Raw genomic sequence first — 20746 nt, 5'->3', positions numbered from 1 at the left:
AAGAGAGGGTGAGAAGAGAGTAATCCCACAAAATTGTGAGGTATTTGTGAGATAGTAAGTGAGGTGTTTTCTCCTAATAATAGAGAGATTTTTGTTGTTCTCCTATTATTAGAGAGAAGTTGTATTCCCACGTTACTTAGTAAAATCCTTCTATACTTGTCCGTGGACGTAGCCAAATTAGGTGAACCACGTAAATTCTTGTGTGTCGTTTCTCATTTTAACTTATCCCTTACCTTTTGTCTTGTCGGGTTTGCATGCCAGCATCCTAACAGGTGTTAATGAGTTTTATTTTTTTAATGAGTTTTATTTTCTTGGAGAAGTTTCATTTAAGTCTTTTTTTTTCATTTATCTTACTTAAAGGTGGCTAAATGGTGATTTAATGCCTCAAATGGGTTTTTTTAAGATACATATAGTGTTTCTTAGATGTTTTGTGCTGAAAAAATATGCCAGATGGGTTTTTTTATTCCTAGGAGCCTCCCTAGTTTAATGGTCACCATGGGCAAAATTTGTAATAGCAAGCGATAATTTTCTAATATTTTTTTTAATAAAAAATCCTAGTTAGATAAATAACATGTCGTTTGTCTTTAAAAAAAATATTTAGAGCCTCGGATAAGTGGGTAAACTATAAGTATATAAGTTTGGGTTTTTTTTTCACTTATATTTATTTTTGTTATTGATTTTTATTCTAATTTTATCATTTAATATTTTATTTATTTTGAGTTGGAGTCTTTGGTCTGTTTCAGAATGCTTCAATATTTTATTGGTATTTAATTTTATAAATTTTTTATTATATAATTAAATACAAAATAATTTAAAATATATTCTATAGTTAAATATATCAAAATAAATTTAAATGTATTGAAATTAATAATTCAAAGTTGCGAGTTTAACAATATAAATAGGACAACCTAAATCGATAAAATATTTCATCATCTTAAGAACAGTTTATAGAATTGCAAGCCAATATTCTTCTATCAACCAAATAGCAAAGCTTTTCGAACAAAATCTTAAGAACATTGAAGACAATTAATCAGCAATATCAATTGTATGGGACAACCAAAGAGTCTTGAGATTTTTCATTCATCCACTGCAAAATCTCCGAGCTCCAATTAAACCATCAAAACCAACATCCCACCTCGCTCTCTCTTTCTTTAACCAGTTCGCTCAATGGCTTCAGTAAAATTTATCTAAGCAAAATACGGTTTTAGGCTTTTTCATCCCTCTGATGAGATTGAGAATTCACTCTTTCTAGGGGTTCAGTCGACTATACTTGGGATTACTTGGCTCCCTGATTGCAGCAGTATTTGCACCAGAGTTTTAATAAATTTTGTTTTTTTATTTATTTTAATACTGATACAAAAAATAAATTTAAAAAAATATTATTTTAATATATTTTAAATAAAAAATAACATCACCTATAATCCCAAATATATAATCCAATTGATACCGTTAACCCCAGCCCAGATAAGCTGAAAAACTCCCAAGTTACTAATAGGACTGGATTTTAGTTCATTGGTCCAATTCTTCATGAAATGGGCTTTCTCAACTTAGCCTAAGAACTTGAAGCTAATGCAGATTACTCTATGAAACCAATTTCTTTTTAATTAATATAGTTAAAATAGGTTAACCATGACTATTTCTATGTAATAAAAGGTAATTAAAAAAATACTTTTCATTACTGAATATAATATACCATAAAAATACCAATAATAAAAAATAAATTTATAGCACCATTTTATGTCAAAGAATCCAAAATCTATTTATAATAACCCATAGCACCATTTTATGTCAAAGAATCCAAATTCTATTTATAATAACCCTTGTTGTTGTTATTTTATTTTTTAATTTATTTTTGTAATTAAAACCTTCTTAAAATTTGATATTATTGAAACTAAAAATACATATAGAGAATCACTAGTATGATATGGAGAGTGATAATTGTTATTGAATATAACATCTAAATTCTTTATGCTAACATTGGATTTTTTTTTATTATTAAATATCATTTTATGCTCCATTTTTTAATTAAAGAATCATTTGAAAATTCTTTTCAAATGATTTTTTTAAAATAAAAATCTCTTTTTTAAAAAATCTTCAGTAAAAAGACTAGATTATATATTTTCGTATAAACTATGCATTGCTTGTAATCTTGATGACGTGATTATGAGAGGTTATCTATATTATAGGGGGTTGAATTTATATTTCCAAGAGAAGCAGAACCTTAATGCAAAAGGACCGAAAGGAAAAAGAAAAGGAAATGGGGAAATCAACCCTATAAATCCACTCCCCATCCAGTTCAGGTCTTCTGCGATTAGCCCTCACATAGTAGTAGCTCTCTATCTTTTTCCTTTTTTTTTTAATTTTCATTTGATTTTTGTTTCTTTTTTAAAATATCACTAAAACCCTGTTTCATAGAAAACAATTTATATAGCCTTAACAAGAGTAAATCATAGCTTTAGCCAGCAACATTCCCTGCAATATAGAGAGAAAAGGAGATTCATTCTGACGTCAAACTTTGTTGTGTAGTTTAAATAGGTGAACTGGGTTTTGTATCAGTGCTTCTTTTTTTTTTTGTCTATATAATTCTCTCTCGTTTTGGGTTCTTGGAATTCTTGATCCATTAGGGTTTTTTGGGGGTTTGTTGTTGCTGAGGGGCAAAATGGACAAGAAGAAGGTGGCTGTGCCATTAGTGTGCCATGGACATTCACGTCCAGTTGTGGATTTGTTTTACAGTCCTGTCTCTCCTGATGGCTTCTTTCTCATTAGTGCTAGCAAGGGTATGCCTGCTCTCTCTTTATTTTTCTTAAGGTTTTCTATTGTTTTAAGCAGTGAATTTTATCCATTTTCATTTGGGTATCTGTTGTTAACTGTGATTTTGGATTCCGTTAAGCAATTGGGTTTCCTTTGAATAGTCATTTAGTCATTAAGGTTGTTACTTCATTTCTGTTACTTATGCCATTGAAATTTGAATTGTTCTTACATTCATCTGATTTAGTTGAAAGCTTGGTCTATGTTTTGCTGACTGCTGTAAGATGTGAATTTGATACTGATGTAATTGTACTTTAGATAGTCAATCAGTGATCTTTATGTTATTGTAGATTGGGAATCGAGATTTCATCATTGATCATTGTTATTTCTCCTATTTACTATGGCAACAAAGAATCAAATAGTCGTGAAATGTAAGATAACCCCAAAGGGCTGTGGATCATTTTATTGTCTCGTTGTGCTTATGTGAATATAGTCATGAAATTACTGAACTAGGATTTGCATAATGATCTATTCATCATTTGTCTGTGGATCATTTTATTGTCTCGTTGTGCTAATGTGATAACTGAAAATTGGGTTTGAACCTCTATTCATTGAGACCTTGTAATTCCTCACTTCAAAATAACGTTATCCTTTGAAATTCAGATTCTAGTCCCATGTTGAGAAATGGGGAGACTGGTGATTGGATTGGAACCTTTGAAGGGCACAAAGGTGCAGTGTGGAGTTGCTGCCTGGACACTAATGCTTTGCGTGCAGCATCTGGCTCCGCTGATTTTTCTGCGTATGTTATTTAAGTTCCTTCAAATTCATGAATATATATTGACTTATGTATTCCTTTCAAGTGACCTGTATACTTCCTTATTTAGGCAATTTTCTTTTAAGACCCCTCTCTCTTTCTCTCATGTTTGTGCACATGGTGGCAAGTGGAAAGATGCTAAATGATCAACATATCATAAATTCAATCAATTTAGAGAGGTTCTATAATGTCTGGTATATTGTTTGCAGGAAATTGTGGGACGCATTGACAGGGGATGAATTACAGTCTTTTGAGCATAAGCATATTGTTCGAGCATGCGCATTTTCAGAGGTAGAATTGAATTTTGCTTCTATTCTATTACTTCTTTATTTTCTAGAGCCTGATTTGTTTTGTTTATTTGTAATGTTTCATTGTAGAAGGTATTGTTTTGTCAATAGTACAAGAAGGGAACATTTTTATCTGTCTTTAAGTGTCCAAGTTGCCATGGTCTTCACATTTAATGACAGAGTGACATGCTATTCAATGTAAGAGGAGTCAACATGCAATTGATCCATCAAAAGGAGATGCTTAAACCAAATTCCAAATGATTGTAGCAATTTAACGATGTTGTTTTCTGATATTTGTTCGATGTTGTTTTCTGATATTTGTTTGAAAGTGCCTTCAAAAGTTTCACCAATGTCTCAATTGCTGTTAAAATTATTCAATTAAGCTGATTGTTTATCTCAGCAGAGTATTGAATTGGGTTTCTTGCCTGGCATTATGGGCCTGGTCCTTGTTCTGGTTGTGTTTCCTTTTTGTTCTTTCTGTATTTTGGTGCACCTAAGTTCTAAGACATGTTAGTTTGAGATGGATTACAAGTTGGTAGCTTTAGTTGTAGTGTCTTTCAATTAATTTGTATGTAACCTTTGATTTTTGCTGTTGGGTCTCCTTTCCTTCATTTGTATCACTTCCATTTGATTTTTCATTCTTTATCCACCGTTTGATTTTTCCTTATTAGAAATTTATTATTTGGTTCTGGATCTGTATAATTTGATTCCTTTTTATTATTTGCATTATTATGCAATCATGCAAAACATTAATGCAAAATATATTTTCTGGGTGAAAATATGTATCTGTTTCTATGGCATTTTCCTTTGTTTCTGCTGTATGCATCCAATATCTAAGTTGTCCTTTGTGCAGGATACTCACCTTCTACTTACTGGTGGATTTGAGAAAATTCTTCGTATATTTGACTTGAATCGTCCAGATGCACCCCCAAGAGAAGTTGACAACTCACCAGGTTCAATCAGAACTGTTGCATGGCTTCACAGTGATCAGACCATATTAAGTTCTTGTGCTGATATTGGTGGCGTGAGGTATGGACAGTAATAAATGATCAAGCCTGATCCCATGTGATGTCATATAATTATTTGCTTTCATTTGTGGCTGCACTTTGTTGTTTGATTGGTTGAACCAGGGTATTTTGTGCTGTTATATTTGAGATTCTACTTCATAATGAACTATCAATATGCGGTGTGTGTCATTAAGCTTAGTGCTTTTTAAAGATATGGGATATGTGAACACAAGCTTGTCACATCCTTACAGACAGGTACTTGTAATGGTTATCTGATTTTGGTTTTTTGTTTTTGTTTTTTAACAAGAAAACCTTTATGAAAGTTGCTGTTGGTTTCTTTACACTATTTGGTTCAATTTAGAGCCATGTGGACATATACTTTTAAAAAATAAGATGATAAAAAAAATAGGAGAAATTTTTGGGGTTATGTGAACTGAACTTAATTTGATGGGTTTTTTTTTTTTTTACAATTCTCTTACATGTTGATGCATTTAGATGGATTTCTGTGTTATTAGAAAGTGAACAAACTATAAGAATTTACAGTCTTTGATCAGAGACTGTTCCAGTAAAGTCAGTAAGAGATGGTCACTCAACAAACCTACCTATATCATTCTCAATTCTAATGCTAGATGCTGGGTTCAGCACTTGGGCAACTGCACTAATACTAGATGTTGGGTTCAGCACTAAGGCAGCCATGAGTTACTATCTCTTGTTGTTAGATTTAGTAAGAGGATATTTGTTTTTGCGTTTTAAAAGTACTTTTGAAAAAATAAAATATTTTTTTCTTTGCTCCAAATTAAATTATTTTGTGTTTTTATATCATTTTGATGTAATGATATCAAGAATAAATTTTAAAAAATAAACACTATTTGGATGCATTTACAAGTGAAAAACACTTTGAAAAATAACCACCACCACAATACCAAATGGACTCTTAGTTTTGATTCTAGTGTCCTCATCATAATCCTTAAAGGAAAGCAGTTAATTATTGTGTCTTTGTTTTCACATTGATTAGTCTATTGGAAAGTGTGCTTTATTTATTTATTGGTACATAAATCCCTCTTCTACTTTCTTGTTATCAGCATGGAAGGAAAAACAATTAATTAATTGTCTTTGTTTTGACCATGAGTGGTTAATTGGAAAGTGTGTTCAAGACGGGCTATATATATATTGGTAGCCCGTCTTGATTGAGTTTCGCCATAGATGTGTTATTGGTACTGAAGCCTTTCCTCGACTCATCGATGTGTTCTCCTTCTAACTTGATTGCTGACTCTATAGGTTATGGGACATACGAAGTGGCAAAATTGTTCAAACACTTGAAACAAAGTCACCGGTAACAAGTGCTGAAGTGAGTCAGGATGGTCGTTATATAACTACTGCTGATGGATCTACGGTTAAATTTTGGGATGCGAATCAGTAAGTTGTGGTTTGGATTCTTCCTTTTGCGCCTTGGTTATTTCATAGGAACTGACTTGTAACTTTCCTCATTTTTGTTTTCTAGTTTTGGATTGGTGAAAAGCTATGACATGCCATGCAATGTGGAATCAGCTTCATTGGAACCGAAATTTGGTAATAAGTTTGTTGCTGGAGGAGAAGACATGTGGATCCATGTGTTTGATTTCCATACTGGAGAACAGATTGGTATGTGTAACTGCTCCAACCTTCTTTTTTTTTTTGAAGAAACAAGTTCAACATCTAAACACAAAAATTTGGTTTGAATCTCTGTGCTGTATATTCTTGTTGAATGGGAAATTTAGATTTGAGAAACGACTTCCATGGAACTTTTATGTCAAAATTGTTTGTTAATTTTTGTTTTTGAGGTGCAACTTAATGCAGTTTTTCTATCAGAATATCTGTTGTTAGCTAATGCCTTGACCTGCATGCTCTTTTACCAGTCTTCAACCAGACGAGAAAATGATGGACCTGAGCTGAATATATGATTAGTAGTACTATTGGTTGATGGCCCATATATGGCCCCGTATTCTTCAGAGAAACTTCGCTGGTGTTCTAAGTTTCAGTTATAACCATCATCTTGCACGTGCTCTCTATATTGCAGGATGCAACAAGGGTCACCATGGTCCTGTTCATTGTTTGCGATTCTCACCTGGAGGAGAATCTTATGCATCAGGATCCGAAGATGGAACCATCAGAATATGGCAACTCAGCCCAGCAAGTCATGATGAGAATGATTCTCTTCCTGGGAATGGACCAACTGGGAAAGTGAAGGTCTCAGCTGATGATGTTGCCCAAAAGATCGAGGTCTTGCATGTCAGCAAAGAAGGAAAAACTGCTGAGAAGGATAAGGCAACTGATGCCTGACTTGGGCTTCATATTGTTTCACCTGTTCTTGTTTTGTCTCTACTTGGCAAGTGGACGCTACTTCTTTTGCATTTGCTCTGCCGTGGAAGTAAAATGGTCACTGAAAAAAAAAAAACAGAAAAGGAAAAATCTGTTTTGTATGCTCCTCGCTGTTTCTGCCTTGTTGGGAAAACCATCTTTCGAACTGAGCCACCGTTATAGTTTTAATGATGTAGAACTTTAAGAAAATGACAATAGATTTTTGTTAGCATGATTATCTAATTCGTAAATGCTTATTCTGCACTGGCTATGAGTTGCTTGACATAACTTTTGTTTCTAAGTAGTTTTTAAAAGTGTTTTTGATTTAAAAACATATTAAATTAATGTATTTTTAGTGTTTTGTTTTAATGATTTTGGTGAGTTAATATTAAAAGAAAAGAAATTTATTTTAATGTATTTTAATAGAAAAATTATTTGAAAAAGTTTTGTAGAACAATCTTAAACACTTCTTATGAATGCCACGCCTTATTTTATTATTAGTTAGAGTTATAGGACGGATAATTTTTTTAATGTATAAAAATAAATATATAAATATTATTAATGTGTTTTCTGAACTTTAAAAAAAATAATAACGAATGTGAATGTTAATAAAAAAAAACTGATGTTTAAAAATTATATGTATTAATAAAAAAATTTGTTAATATAATATTGCATAAAAAATCTCAAATTAATTTTAAGTAATAGAAAAATAGAATTGTTGTGAGTGCGTATGATTTTTAATTGATAAACATAAGAACATTTTTTATGTTAAAAGAAATAAATTTTAAAATGTATGAATAGATAAACTAAGAAAATGTTGTCAATGTCAATCAAATTTTAAAATAAAACACATTGATAATTCTAAATAAAAAAATAATCATTCAAGTTAAAGTAAAATGTAGATAAATATTATATTTAATTCCAACTTTTCCTTTTAATGTACACTCTTTTTTTGTTGTCTTTAAGGTTATTTTTTCTCAACAAATAACTTTGATTTTCATAAATACATCATGAAAATAAAACATAAAACACAAAAATTATAGATAAATTAGAATAATTTCTTCAAAAAATTAAATACATATAAAATAATTAAAAAACTGCTATTTAAAAAAACAAAATATATAATCTAAAAAATCAATTCAAAATGAATATCAATTTAAATATAAACAAAAAAGTTAATTCAAATAAAAAAACACATAAAATATATCAATACAGCAAGTAAAAAAAAGAAAATTAAGTTCAAACATTGTCGGCTTAGCAAATCAGGCTTGTGCTCATGAGCTCTTAATTTTTTTTGTTTGGAAATAGGATGAACTAATTCTTTCAAAAAAAAAAAAGGTAGATAATACGTTTTTTGTTTGGAAATAGGATGAACTAATTTTTTCAAAAAAAAAAATAAAGGTAGATAATGCCTTGTAGACCTTCCTAGTTTTAAACCACCAAACTGGAAAATCAGAAATGATGTTTTTTAATCCAAAAATATAATTTTTAAATAAAAAACACCTAAAAAAGTTCATATGATGTAAATAAACTAATAAACCAAAAAAAAATAAATTAAAAACTCACATAAAAACACAAATCCAAACTGCAAACAAAATCCTCCCCTAAGTTTGATCTCTTTTTTGTTGTTTTAAGATTAAGACAATAATAACACCTAACAGAGTTGAATTAATACTAACAAATAATGTAATTTTAACATAATAAACCTGATTAACTAATAATATAATTAAAGTACTTAAAGTAAAAGGTATAGAGAGAAATTACAAACTCATTTTAACATGGTTTGACAAGTTTATATCCACGCCTCAAATGCTAGACAATAATTGAGTATTGTATTTGTTTAATAATCTAAGCTTAAGAGTACAGTATGCTTAATGAATCCACACCAAACCTTTTTTCACTACTTGAAGAAAAACTCTTCTTCAAGATTTTTATCCACTTGAAGATATATATTCTCTAAGATTTTTTTTTTATTTGAAGATATGTCATCTTCAAGATTTTTCTTTGGTTATATTCCTTTACTAATATCAAGAATTTTTACCTAACTCTTATAAGTTTACAGTTATGGTTTTTGTTTACAACAAAAAACTCTCTCAATAATTGGATAATATAATTAAAGCTTGTATCTCTATAACTTATTTAATAACATTTATAATATTTGAAGGTGTTTAAGTGTAGTGTACACAAGGATGAATATTTTTGTGCTAGAATATAAAGGTTAAAATTAGCACAACTTCAAATAGGAAATGATTGATGAGTTCTAGTTTGTTTTTCACTTGAAATAGTCTTTATATCATATATATGTCCATTATCCTCTATTATTTCTACAATTAAAAGTACTATTTATAAGTTTATTAAAAAAAAACCCAAATTGTCTATAGTTATTAGAATACCATTAATAGTTCAAGTGGTTGACTAATTCATCTAAAATTTTAAATTTTAACAGTTTAAACCTGATGAATTCTTTGAACTGGTTAATTAATTTTATATGCATGCATAGTGAAGTGTGTGAGTTCATTTCAATTGTGTTATCAAGATAAGATATAAAGATTTACATATTGCACCAAAATGAATATTTAATTTTAGATCTTCACTTGCTTTCGTTCTTAGACTTTATTCCATTTTGTTTATTGATATATTCTTTAAATAAACTTGTTTAAACTTATTCTCTAACAAAATAATATTAGTCAATTTTCTATTTAGTTGTTATTGTCAAAATATATAAGAATATAAATATATGACCCAAAGGTCAATGTCTTTTTCAATAATTTTAAGAGAGAAACATCTTAATAAAACTTCATCCATCAAATAAAACTCATTGACATCAAAGTTATTGTTTTCGTGATCAAAATCGATGTCATTAAATAAAACTCATTGGCATCAAAACTATTGTTTTCGTAAAAGTTATTGTTTTCGTGATCAAAATCGATATCATTAAATAAAACTCATTGGCATCAAAGCTATTGTTTTCGTGATCAAAATCGATGTCATCTAAGATATTCTTTCTCAATTATTAAAGTCCGATAACTCTCTCTATCTCTTTCAAATCAAAGACTAAAAAAATAAAAAAATAAAGTTATGAATCAAAAATAAAAAATAAACAAACTAAAGAGACCAGAAATCCATTATTTGAAAAGTAGAAGAACCAAAGTGGACTTTTCACCCTAATTTAAAAACTATCGCTAATTTCCTTTGCCTTTTTTTGCTTCGATCCTTTGTATTTGAATCTTTCCCTTTCTTAACAACTTTGCTTAAATTGGCCACCAATTTAGACCTATAAAGGTGAAATAAAATAAAAAAACATTATTGCAGCAATTAACAATACAATATGTTTTGATCCACAATACAAGTTGGCATAGTATTTTTGCCACATGGTGTTAGAGTTTTCTACAATATTTATATATTTTAAAGAGGAGAGACGTTTATTTGATTAATAAAATGACTTTTTTGACTCGGAAGTTTAGGAACATGAAAAAGGTGATTAATTGAAATTTATTAATTCTACAAAACTGTGATGAGATATGAACTAAACATTATTATATATATCAAATAGATAAAGATGAACACTAGTTGCTGACCATCCAATTTAGAATGTTATTTATATGGTAATTAATGAATGAATTTTTTTATTACAACTAATTATTAATTAAGAAAAACTAAAGGGCCTAAGTAATTTGTTGTTTTATCAACATTTATGTAGAGAGAATTAAATTATGAATTTGCATAGTGCGATTCAGAGTCTTTGTTGGTTGCCTCTTGCTCTAGGTTGGCTTTGCGAAGTCTTTGTTGGTTCCCTTGTGTTCTGACTTGTCTTTGCAAAGCTTTTGCTGGTTGCCTCGTACTCTGGGTTGGCTTTACAATGTTGCCTTAGTAGTTGGCTCTTTAAAATTCTTGAGAGGCTACTTCACAAAAAAAAAAATCAATTTTTAAAAAATACAATTTCAATCGTGATCTCAAACAACTGCCTTCACAATGAAAGTTGTTTGCCCGGGCTCATGCTTATAACCTCTTGGCTCTGCCCTTGGATTTAACCTTGGTACTTCAATACTAATATTAGAACTCGCCATTAACAAAAAATAAAAATTGTTTGATCTAGCATGGCCAAAAGAAATTGGGACATGGAGCATTCCTGCTTGCTCACTGCATTGAGTTTTTTTCACCATCTTTAACACTTATTTGGGTGCCCTACCACTTTGCAAGTCCTCCATTATTTCTTGCTTTTGAGCTGTCAAAGTTGAAAAGGTGCTTATGTATCGATTTCTCCAGGCTTCGAAGTCGTTTCATTATGATCAAATTCAGATTAGAGTTTAAACTCTGATGCAATTTTTTTTCAACTTCCATTGATTTTCCAGTGAATGCGAGGTTATGAGTGGGGGATGATCAAAACGCATTAGTTGTAAATGACACAAGCAGCTCTTTGCAAATAGCTAAAGGCAAGTTTTGATGATGTATTCTTAGATAAAAATGTGCCCAGGTACCCAAGAAGCTCTTTTTAGTTGAATCAATGACTGGCTATTGTGCCAAATAAAGCAATTATATCTAATTTAATAAGCTCTGTGAGAATTTTTCATTTTGAAGATGCAGAAATTATCACAAACAATACATTAGTCATCAACGATGCAAACGACTCTCAAGAGGCAGCAGTCCCCTAAGTTTAAAGATTAGAAAATTTCAGCTAGTTATGCATGAAGGACTACTGATGATTCAGCTTTGTATATAACGAGTTGCAATGTCAAGGTCGTTCACATTGTTATCATTTATCAAGCCTAGCTAACGAATTTGTTCCTGAATTTTGAATATGTTAGAAATAATAAGAAACTGATCAATGATTCAGGCAGCAACAGGTAAACACAGTCGATGGCAAGTAAAGTGCTGCATGCTTGATACCAGTAAAAAAAAAACCTGTCTTCAACTTCTGATGCTACAGGGAGATGAATTATATCTAGATACAGCAATGAAGAATATTATGTTATATTATAAAACATGATTCCGAGCACTTGACAATATTGGACTCCATTAGATGCAGGATGGCAAATCTACACGCCCCTGCTCCAAGAGTAGAATAAATTTGGAACTTGCAGGCAATGAATCCCATTAGAAGCTCAAAGACTAGCAAAAAATTCGTTTGCACAGATATTCTTTATCGCAATAATTAAAACATGTAATACATGTAATTAAAAATGCATGTAACTGGAGTAGCAATCCCTATCAATGCTGCTTGTAATATATATTTTATTTTTTTTAACTTCAGCAGCTTTCCTTACCAACAAAAAACATGCAAGTTCATATTGGAGATATTCTTTAACCTTCAAAATAGAAAGCTGATTTATCTAAATACTTGCAGTGAAGCTAAAATATATCGAAATCCCAAGGGCGGACACTTCATCATTGAAGAGGGGCTGGCCCAAAATCATATATTCTAGGAAACACTTGGGCAAAAGCTATATAGAGTTCTTTTAATCAGGCAAACAGAAAAAAAGGGGGGGCAGAATAATAGGAAAATCTTCTGTTATTTGCACATTTTATGTACGGGTGCATGCCTATCTGTCCACCACAATTCCCAAAATCACCGGTGTATGCCAATGTATCCGCCAGAAATCACAAAAACAAAAGAAAAGTTAATGCAAAAGCAATAGCATCCACAGCGAAATCAGATTATCAACCGAGCAAAGTCTCACTCATGGACTTGATGCTTCCAAATGTCACTTGTTACATTTCTTCTTCAGCTGGTTTCTAATTTCTTCTAATTCCTTCCCTTGTCGCTACAGGAATGGAACCGGTAACAAAATCAATTTCAATCAAAAACAACTGATAGGAGGAGCAAAAGGAATTTCTAGAGCAGAGGCAAGACAAAATGACAAAATTATGAGATTTCTGGTAGCACAAATGCACAAGCAAGGCCACAAAGAAGTATATGTGATTCATCACCTACGACAACTAGGAGGAACTGGACTTTTCTTCTAAAACAAAACAAAGGAAAGAAGAATGTCTTGCTGGGTGGTTTTAATATAGAATGACATAAATCATTCATATACACTTGATATTGATCGAATTTCTCAAGCAATCACATCCATATAGACTAAAATCACATCTAAAAAGAAGGCAACATTGTTTCTCAAGCAATCACATCCATATAGACTAAAATCACATCTAAAAAGAAGGCTTATCAAAACATTCAACTCTTTTTTTCTTTTTTCTTTTTTTCAATTAACAATGAATTGACAAGAAACCGAAAGGAAAGCCTCTCTCACTCAATTGCTTCTATGCTACAAATAAGCAAGGCTCATGGCTAATTTGTTAAGATAGCAAATTAGTTCAAGCCTATTCTTGAAACTCGCTTTATAAAGGAGCCGAATTAGAGATTTCAACTCATTTAGGCCCATAAGCTAGCTTACCAGCTAAGCTAGGTTTAAATTCTTTAGTTGGAATATTTATAATGTCATGAAAATTCACAATAATAGGGAAACAAAATAAGTCCATGCTTAAAGTTTTTATATTTTTTATTATAAACAATTTTTATTTCAAGGATCAGACTAATAGGGGATTCAGCCCATGCTGGATGCTAGTGCCCTAGATTTACTTTTCTCGCCCCAGACCTCAAAAGTATAGTGCTATAAATAAGTGAAGGTAACCTAGTAAAATTTAAGTTAGTCAAGCTTGAGCTTCATGTATTTGGCTCCTTATAGACAGGATTCAGGCTTGAACCTTGCTAAAACTAAATAAGCAGAGTGATGCTCGAATCTGCTCAGCTAATTTGCAACCCTAATAACTTCCACTTGTTTATAACAGCCAACCTTTGGGTTTATCATGTCACCTGTGTGATAATATATTTTTCTTGTTTTTAGTGTTTTTTTTTTTTTACCTAAACTTCTTTGATCAAATAATTTCCTTTCATCTTTTTAGCATTTGAAGTTTTTTTTATCAAATTTCTCACTGCCCAATTTATTGCAAATTCTTTCCAAGTGAACATGAAGAAATAAGGATGCTTCAAAACTAAAAAAGTTTACATATCAACACTCTTTTCATCAATGTTTTTGGTCAACAAAGTCTTTTTATGATTCATGTAACAGCCCTGCCTAAGATTTGATGTTACAGGGACAAAAGTGCTGTTTCTGAAGCCTATGAGACAAATGGGGGGGTACCTAAATCTCTGACTAGTTTGTAATCATCCCTGATAGAAAAGTTCAGAAATACTTCAAATAGAATGGCGCAACTGTTTATAGGAAAGGAAAATATGTTAATTTTTCTTCTTTTTAGTAGATTGAAAAACCAAAGCATATTGACTTCTCAATAACATCCTAATATACCAAAGAAACTTCACATGGTAATGATCACGACTCCTGAGAAAGGAGTAAAAAACTTTGTGAGTACTTACAGGATCCAGGTTTCGAGTAACCTGCACAGATTTGTTGATGGTTTTTACACCACTATCTTGTCGAAATCAAAAAACCTACTTCATCAGAAATTTGGCCTGCCTTTTCACCCAGAAGCTTTCTCTTCTTATAAGGCCGGGTACATGATGCATTTGGAGGCCAGGGATCCTCGGAGAACTTCGATTTGTAGGGCTTGTTTGAAAAGTGTTGCTTGTCATCCACATTTGTATGAGTCTTGAACTCTGGACAATCAGAAACGAGAAATTTCACCCACTACCTTGAATTTTTTATTTAAACAAAAAAGGAAATGCATTTAAAAGCACATTGGATATCACCTTTAACCACTGGGCTGCTGCGTCCCAACTTGCCATCCTTTACTGCATGACGATTCATTTTTTCCAAAACTAGTGATTTTCCAGTCAATTCTTTTACTTTTGGCTTGAGAGTTCCAGGATTGCCGAGAATCTGATTTCTTCTTTTATTGAAAAAAAGCTCCACTGCACGTGTTCAAAATTTATAAAGAACAGGTTTTTGTAAATGTGCATCGATAATTCACCAAACAATGATCACTTTGTTACGAGAAACATGGGTCAGAAAGAACTTCGTAGACACCTCACACAGGTCTCCAGTTTCTAGTATAGAGAAGATTCAGAATCCAACATCATATAAATTTGCTCTTCCAACAATAAAAAGATTTTAAAAATTGGTCTGATACAATATGGAAAATTGATTTACAGATTAGAAAAGATCAATACCAGTATTGTTGAAGGGGCAAAAAAAAAAGCGGTGCCACCTGTTTATGAGGACCAAAGAAACCATTTACAAAACAAAGAGACAACAGAATCTAGTTTGGCATCATCGTTAACAGACACTTCCATGTACAAGCACTGTAGTTCTAAATCAGCTATCCAATAACTAAATACAAGCCTACATCTCCCTATTGACTCTAGAAACCACCTCCTCTTCAGACATTTGGATCCAAATTATATAGATTTAATGCTAAGCAAGGAATAAAAGGAATTCAAAAGATGGGAAGGGATACCCCGTCATACAACCTGGCCAAATCTTTTACGAGAAATATGCATAACCAACTTATCCATTCATTAAAGACAAAGCTGTCCTGCTTGGATGCTAATTTATGAGGAAATGGAAAGCAAAATATGGCAAAACTCTTCATTGTTAATTGGAAGAAGAACACAACTGTACATGAAATAGCAGTAGCCCAACCTTTAAATCCACAGATCTGATCTGCAAAGCTCTCAGATATGCTGCAAGTTCCAACATCAAAAGAACAGCAAAAAATGTAGTCAGCCATTTCCAACTGTTGTTCAGATGCTTGATGATTTCTCTGGTCATTTGATGCACAAACAACATTACATTTCCCAACAATTGATTCCTGAAAAGAGCAAATCATTTTACATAAATTTGGACATGGCAATGAGAATCATCATTTAACTGTAAAACCCAATGTGGACTATAATTAGGCAAATACCATCATTTTTAATCAGCAATACAGAAGCTTGTTCATGCCATTATTAAGCATGGAATTATATGACTTCTTCCTGCTAATTAAGTTCACAATAGTGTAAAAGTCCCTTAAAGATGATTTTGCACAAAAAAGAAAATTACCATTCTATGGTTTTAGATCACACAATATTGGAGCAAAACATTATAAAAAAAATTCAATTACATTTGCAAGCTAACTAACTCGGAAGAAAATACAAATTGATAGGATTGAGAGTCTGATTTACCACACGATTAACATTGCTAAGGCCTTTACCCTTGCCAGAAGCCAAAAATAACTCATTCTTGTTTGGCTTATAATCTCCCAAGAAATTGCGTATGTCCTTGGGACAAAAGAACCACACTGCCCTCACCATCCTTTCATGGGCTGCAGTCTCAAAGATTTGCACAAGTTTACCAATGTTAGCCTCGGAGTCACCTTCACAGTAAAAACATACACAATCATGAAGACAGTATTTAACTCCATCATATGTAAATGACTCATAAAATTGTATCTCTTTGTTCATCCGCCCAACTCCCCTCTTAGTACCCCACTTGAATATCTGATTCTCTAATTCATTTTCCTTCTTGAGATGCGTCATGGCGTATTTATTTCCTGCTAGCAACACTCAGCCCCTTATTTATGAAACTGCCAATCCAAAAATGGTAAAACCAAATGAAGCATACTTTGTCAAGAGCAGCAATACACCTCGCATGAACAGAAACATCTACCAGGTTAAAATAACAATGAACGGGCAGAAACGAAGCACATAACAATGTTAAGGCAAAAAAAGTCGAAACTCTATAACCAGTGTATTTAAACAATAATTCCTTCGTAAGAACAACATGTTTCAATGAGGTTCTTCTTTTCATCTCGGTACTATTTCTATGATAACAAAGCAAGAAAACAAAACATGTTTTTGCAAGGACTTGCTAGCTTACTGATGCTCTAACTTTCAATTAAGCTTCTTGCAATACAGAAATGCCTTTAGAAATACTCCTTGAACTATTTCAAAGAGAATCCTCGTGAATAGTCTCCAAATTGAAGAGCCAAGCATTTCACACTTATAGTTTTAGAAGAATTCGTATGGCCAGTAAAAGTTGGGGAACAATATAATTCCAGTTGCCGCGCCAAAAGCGAAAGAATAAGGCCCATGACCCTTAAGTAAAGGCGCCACTAGCAAGAAGTGGGCACCAACATGAAAGCTAAACTGGAGGAATTCCAAACAAATATAACCATTATCATGCAAAAATAAGCACCCCTCTTAAACTGAATTTCTATCACTCACCCAAACACACACACACACACACAGACACACACAGATAGAGCTAGATTTATCCTTTAAACCAAAAACCCTGAAATTAGGCAAAAATAACCATATGGGCTCAAAGTTCCAAACCTAAAGGAAAATAAAACTGATAATCAGAAGAGAAAAATGGAACAGAGGAAGTATGACGGCCAGCAAGTGGAATAAACTAAAACGAGTGCACCCAACCCAGGAGGACAAAAAAAAAACCCAATAAATCCACAAATAATGCCATGAGAGAGAGAACATTAAGAAAACAAAATAGTTGAGGAAAACCAAACGTCAAAGCCGTTAACAATTTTTTAAAAAAAAAAAACAGAGAGAAAATGGGTGTTTCACACCAACCAAAAACAAGTTAAAAAATAAAACTCAAATAAAAAGGGAAGAGGGGGTTTCAAAACCAAAACCTATTCTACAACCATGAAAGGAGCTCGAGCGAACGAGAGAAGAAGGGGTGCCAAACGCTAATCGGTAGAAAGGAAAAGAAATGAAAGAACCAAGTTTTCAGAAACCAAAACACAGCTTTAAAATGTACCCAAACCAAAACAATGGCATATTATAAAATGTATACAAAGAGGGAGAGCAAGAAACCAAAACACAGCTTTAAAATGTACCCAAACCAAAACAATGGCATATTTTAAAATACATACAAAGAGGGGGAGCTAGAGAAGGCGTAAGCACTTGCTACGACCAAAGAAAAGGCAGACTAGGGATACCATAACTATCAGAGAGAGAAACGGAGCTAGGCAAGCTTGAGATAAACATACTTACTCTCTGAAAGAGTTGATTAAGAAGGCAATGATTGGCAGCAGGTTGGCGTGAGCAGAGCTTACTGCTATAGTAGCATGGGAAGCAAGGAAACCATCACAACAGGACCCGAGAAGGACAAAAAATACCTTAAAAGAACACTGGTTACAATGAAAATAAGTGCAATATAGCTGTGCTAATGTGCACTTTATGCGTATGGAAAATAGCGAAGCGGAAAGAACGTGCGGTGGTGGTGTGTACTTCTGCTGCTGCTTACACAGTAACAAGGAAAAGATGGCCGATGGAGCGGTATTACTGCAGCAGAACCATTTCTACGAAACGGAGAATACCACCACCACGCATGCGTGCCATCGACTTTTCTTTTCTTTTTATATATATTAATATATTAAAATTATTTAAAAAAAATATTAAAAAGTTAATCATAAACAATTTATTTTTTGAAATGATGTGTCTAAAAAATATAAACACGTGAGATGACGTGCCTACGTATTATTACAGTTTTATAAAATAAATATTTAATAATATTATAATTATAAATCAGATTTAAATAAATAATAGAAACTAAAGATATAATAGATCAAATATTTTATAATTAAAAAAAATTATGTAGGTAATAAAAAATTTAGAGGCTAAACAAAATAATTTATAACAATCAATAGTGTTTTGTAAAAAAAGATATAATGTTTTTAACACATGATTTAGCTTTTCTATTAATAAAAAGTAAAAAAAATTACAAAGCTAAATTCTCTATCAATTTAATACTAAAAAAACTAACAAAGATAATTTTTGAAGGAAAAAAAACCCATGAGAAAAAATATTGTAGCGATTGACAATGTTTTATGAGAAAAACTACAGTGTTTTTTCCAATAAAATAAAATAAAAAATTATTTAGAAAAATACTGTAGCAATTCATAGTGTTTTGTGAGAAAAACTACAACGTTTTCTCCATATGATTAAGCTTTATTGTAATCATAATTCTTAACCAACTCAATATTAAAAAAAAATCAACAAAGATAATATTGAAAAAAATCATATAAAAAAATCTTTCTCCATATGATTAAGCTTTATTGTAATCATAATTCTTAACCAACTCAATATTAAAAAAAAATCAACAAAGATAATATTGAAAAAAATCATATGAAAAAATACTGCAATAATTCACAATGTTTTAAAGAAAAAATTACAAAGCTAAATTCTTAATCAGATTAGTATTAAAAAAAAATTGATAAAGACAATTTAGAAAAAAATAACACAAAAAAGAGGAAAAAATTCATGTTAGAAATACTGTAGCAATTCACAGTGTTTTGTGATGAAAGTTACAGTATTTTCCCACATGATTTAACCTTATTTGTAATGACTTGTAAGTGTAATTCTCAAACAACTCAATATTAAAAAAAAAATTAACAAAGATAATTTTGAAAAAATTATAAAAAAAAAACCAAGTGGAAAGACATTGTAGCAATCTATAATGTTTTATAAGGAAAGCTACATTGCTTTCCCCACATGATTAAGTTTTATTACAAAGTTAAATGTCGATCAACTCAATATTAAAAAAAAAAATTGATAAAGATAATTTTAAAAAAATATCATAAAAATAAACACACAAAAGAAACTAGAAAAAAAATCATGTGAGAAAAAATTATATCAATCCATAGTGTTTTATGAGGAAAAACTTTTATTTACTTGTAATTGCAATTCTTAACCAGCTTAATATTAAAAATTAATATTTAAAAAATAAAATTAACAAAGATAATTTAAAAAAAAACATAACAAAACAGGAAAAAAAACAGGTGAGAAAAAAACATTGTAGCAATCCATAATAATTTGTGAGGAAGTTACAGAACTTTCCTCATATATTGTAACTGTAATTTTTAACCAGATCAATATTAAAATTAAAATACAAAAGATAATTTCAGAGAAAATCATTAAAAAACAAAAAAAATAATGCTAAAGATAATTTTAAAAAAATATCATAAAAATAAACACACAAAAGAAACTAGAAAAAAAATCATGTGAGAAAAAATTATATCAATCCATAGTGTTTTATGAGGAAAAACTTATATTTACTTGTAATTGCAATTCTTAACCAGCTTAATATTTAAAAAATAAAATTAACAAAGATAATTTAAAAAAAAACATAACAAAACAGGAAAAAAAACAGGTGAGAAAAAAACATTGTAGCAATCCATAATAATTTGTGAGGAAGTTACAGAAAATGTCGATCAACTCAATATTAAAAAAAAAAATTGATAAAGATAATTTTAAAAAAATATCATAAAAATAAACACACAAAAGAAACTAGAAAAAAAATCATGTGAGAAAAAATTATATCAATCCATAGTGTTTTATGAGGAAAAACTTTTATTTACTTGTAATTGCAATTCTTAACCAGCTTAATATTAAAAAAATAAAATCAACAAATATAATTTTAAAAAATAAAATAATAAAATAGAAAAACTATGTAGGAAAACACTGCAAAATCCATAGTATTTTTAAAAAAAAATTATAAAGTGAAATTTGTAACCATTTCAATATTTAAAAAGTAAAATCAACAAAAAAAAATTTGAAAAAAATAAACAAAAAAAAAAGAAAACAGAGAAAA

The 20746-nt window shown here is 30.9% G+C and overlaps 2 protein-coding genes across 5 annotated transcripts; one reads left to right on the top strand and one right to left on the bottom strand.

Annotated features, from left to right (window-relative positions):
- Positions 1-2301: 2301 nt before the first annotated feature.
- LOC105133373 (serine-threonine kinase receptor-associated protein-like) lies at positions 2302-7418 on the top strand. The gene is made up of 7 exons (XM_011037336.1): positions 2302-2777; positions 3412-3547; positions 3772-3853; positions 4703-4878; positions 6135-6272; positions 6358-6497; positions 6913-7418. Exons 1-7 carry the CDS (start codon positions 2660-2662, stop codon positions 7173-7175), a joined length of 1053 nt encoding a protein of 350 aa, XP_011035638.1. The 5' UTR covers positions 2302-2659; the 3' UTR covers positions 7176-7418.
- Positions 7419-12493: 5075 nt separating this feature from the next.
- LOC105133372 (uncharacterized) lies at positions 12494-18375 on the bottom strand. 4 transcript variants are annotated; one of them, XM_011037333.1, is made up of 6 exons: positions 18148-18375; positions 16318-16718; positions 15794-15962; positions 14902-15063; positions 14569-14808; positions 12494-12955 (listed from the first exon to the last, which is right to left on the bottom strand). In XM_011037333.1, exons 2-5 carry the CDS (start codon positions 16669-16671, stop codon positions 14621-14623), a joined length of 873 nt encoding a protein of 290 aa, XP_011035635.1. In that variant the 5' UTR covers positions 16672-16718; positions 18148-18375; the 3' UTR covers positions 12494-12955; positions 14569-14620. The 4 variants fall into 4 exon arrangements, 3 of the variants coding, with proteins under 3 accessions (XP_011035635.1, XP_011035637.1, XP_011035636.1); XM_011037335.1 differs by lacking the exon at positions 18148-18375 and adding an exon at positions 18093-18111; XM_011037334.1 differs by lacking the exon at positions 18148-18375 and adding an exon at positions 17012-18083.
- Positions 18376-20746: the final 2371 nt, after the last annotated feature.

This window comes from Populus euphratica, unplaced genomic scaffold (assembly GCF_000495115.2).
Source record: "Populus euphratica unplaced genomic scaffold, PopEup_1.0 scaffold33.1, whole genome shotgun sequence".
NCBI classification, from domain to species: Eukaryota; Viridiplantae; Streptophyta; class Magnoliopsida; order Malpighiales; family Salicaceae; genus Populus; species Populus euphratica.
Note: the sequence above shows the minus strand (reverse complement) of the source record. Positions and strands in the feature narration are given on the sequence as shown.

Bases quoted from the DNA above. Each gene is read 5' to 3' on its own strand.
- LOC105133373 (XM_011037336.1), top strand. From the start codon at position 2,660: ATGGACAAGAAGAAGGTGGCTGTGCCATTAGTGTGCCATGGACATTCA. The intron at 3,854-4,702 runs GTAGAATTGAAT...TCCTTTGTGCAG, and splicing joins GAGCATGCGCATTTTCAGAG to GATACTCACCTTCTACTTAC. The intron at 4,879-6,134 runs GTATGGACAGTA...CTGACTCTATAG, and splicing joins GCTGATATTGGTGGCGTGAG to GTTATGGGACATACGAAGTG.
- LOC105133372 (XM_011037333.1), bottom strand. From the start codon at position 16,671: ATGACGCATCTCAAGAAGGAAAATGAATTAGAGAATCAGATATTCAAG. The intron at 15,963-16,317 runs GTAAATCAGACT...TGCTCTTTTCAG, and splicing joins TTAGCAATGTTAATCGTGTG to GAATCAATTGTTGGGAAATG. The intron at 15,064-15,793 runs GTTGGGCTACTG...GAACACGTGCAG, and splicing joins TCAGATCTGTGGATTTAAAG to TGGAGCTTTTTTTCAATAAA.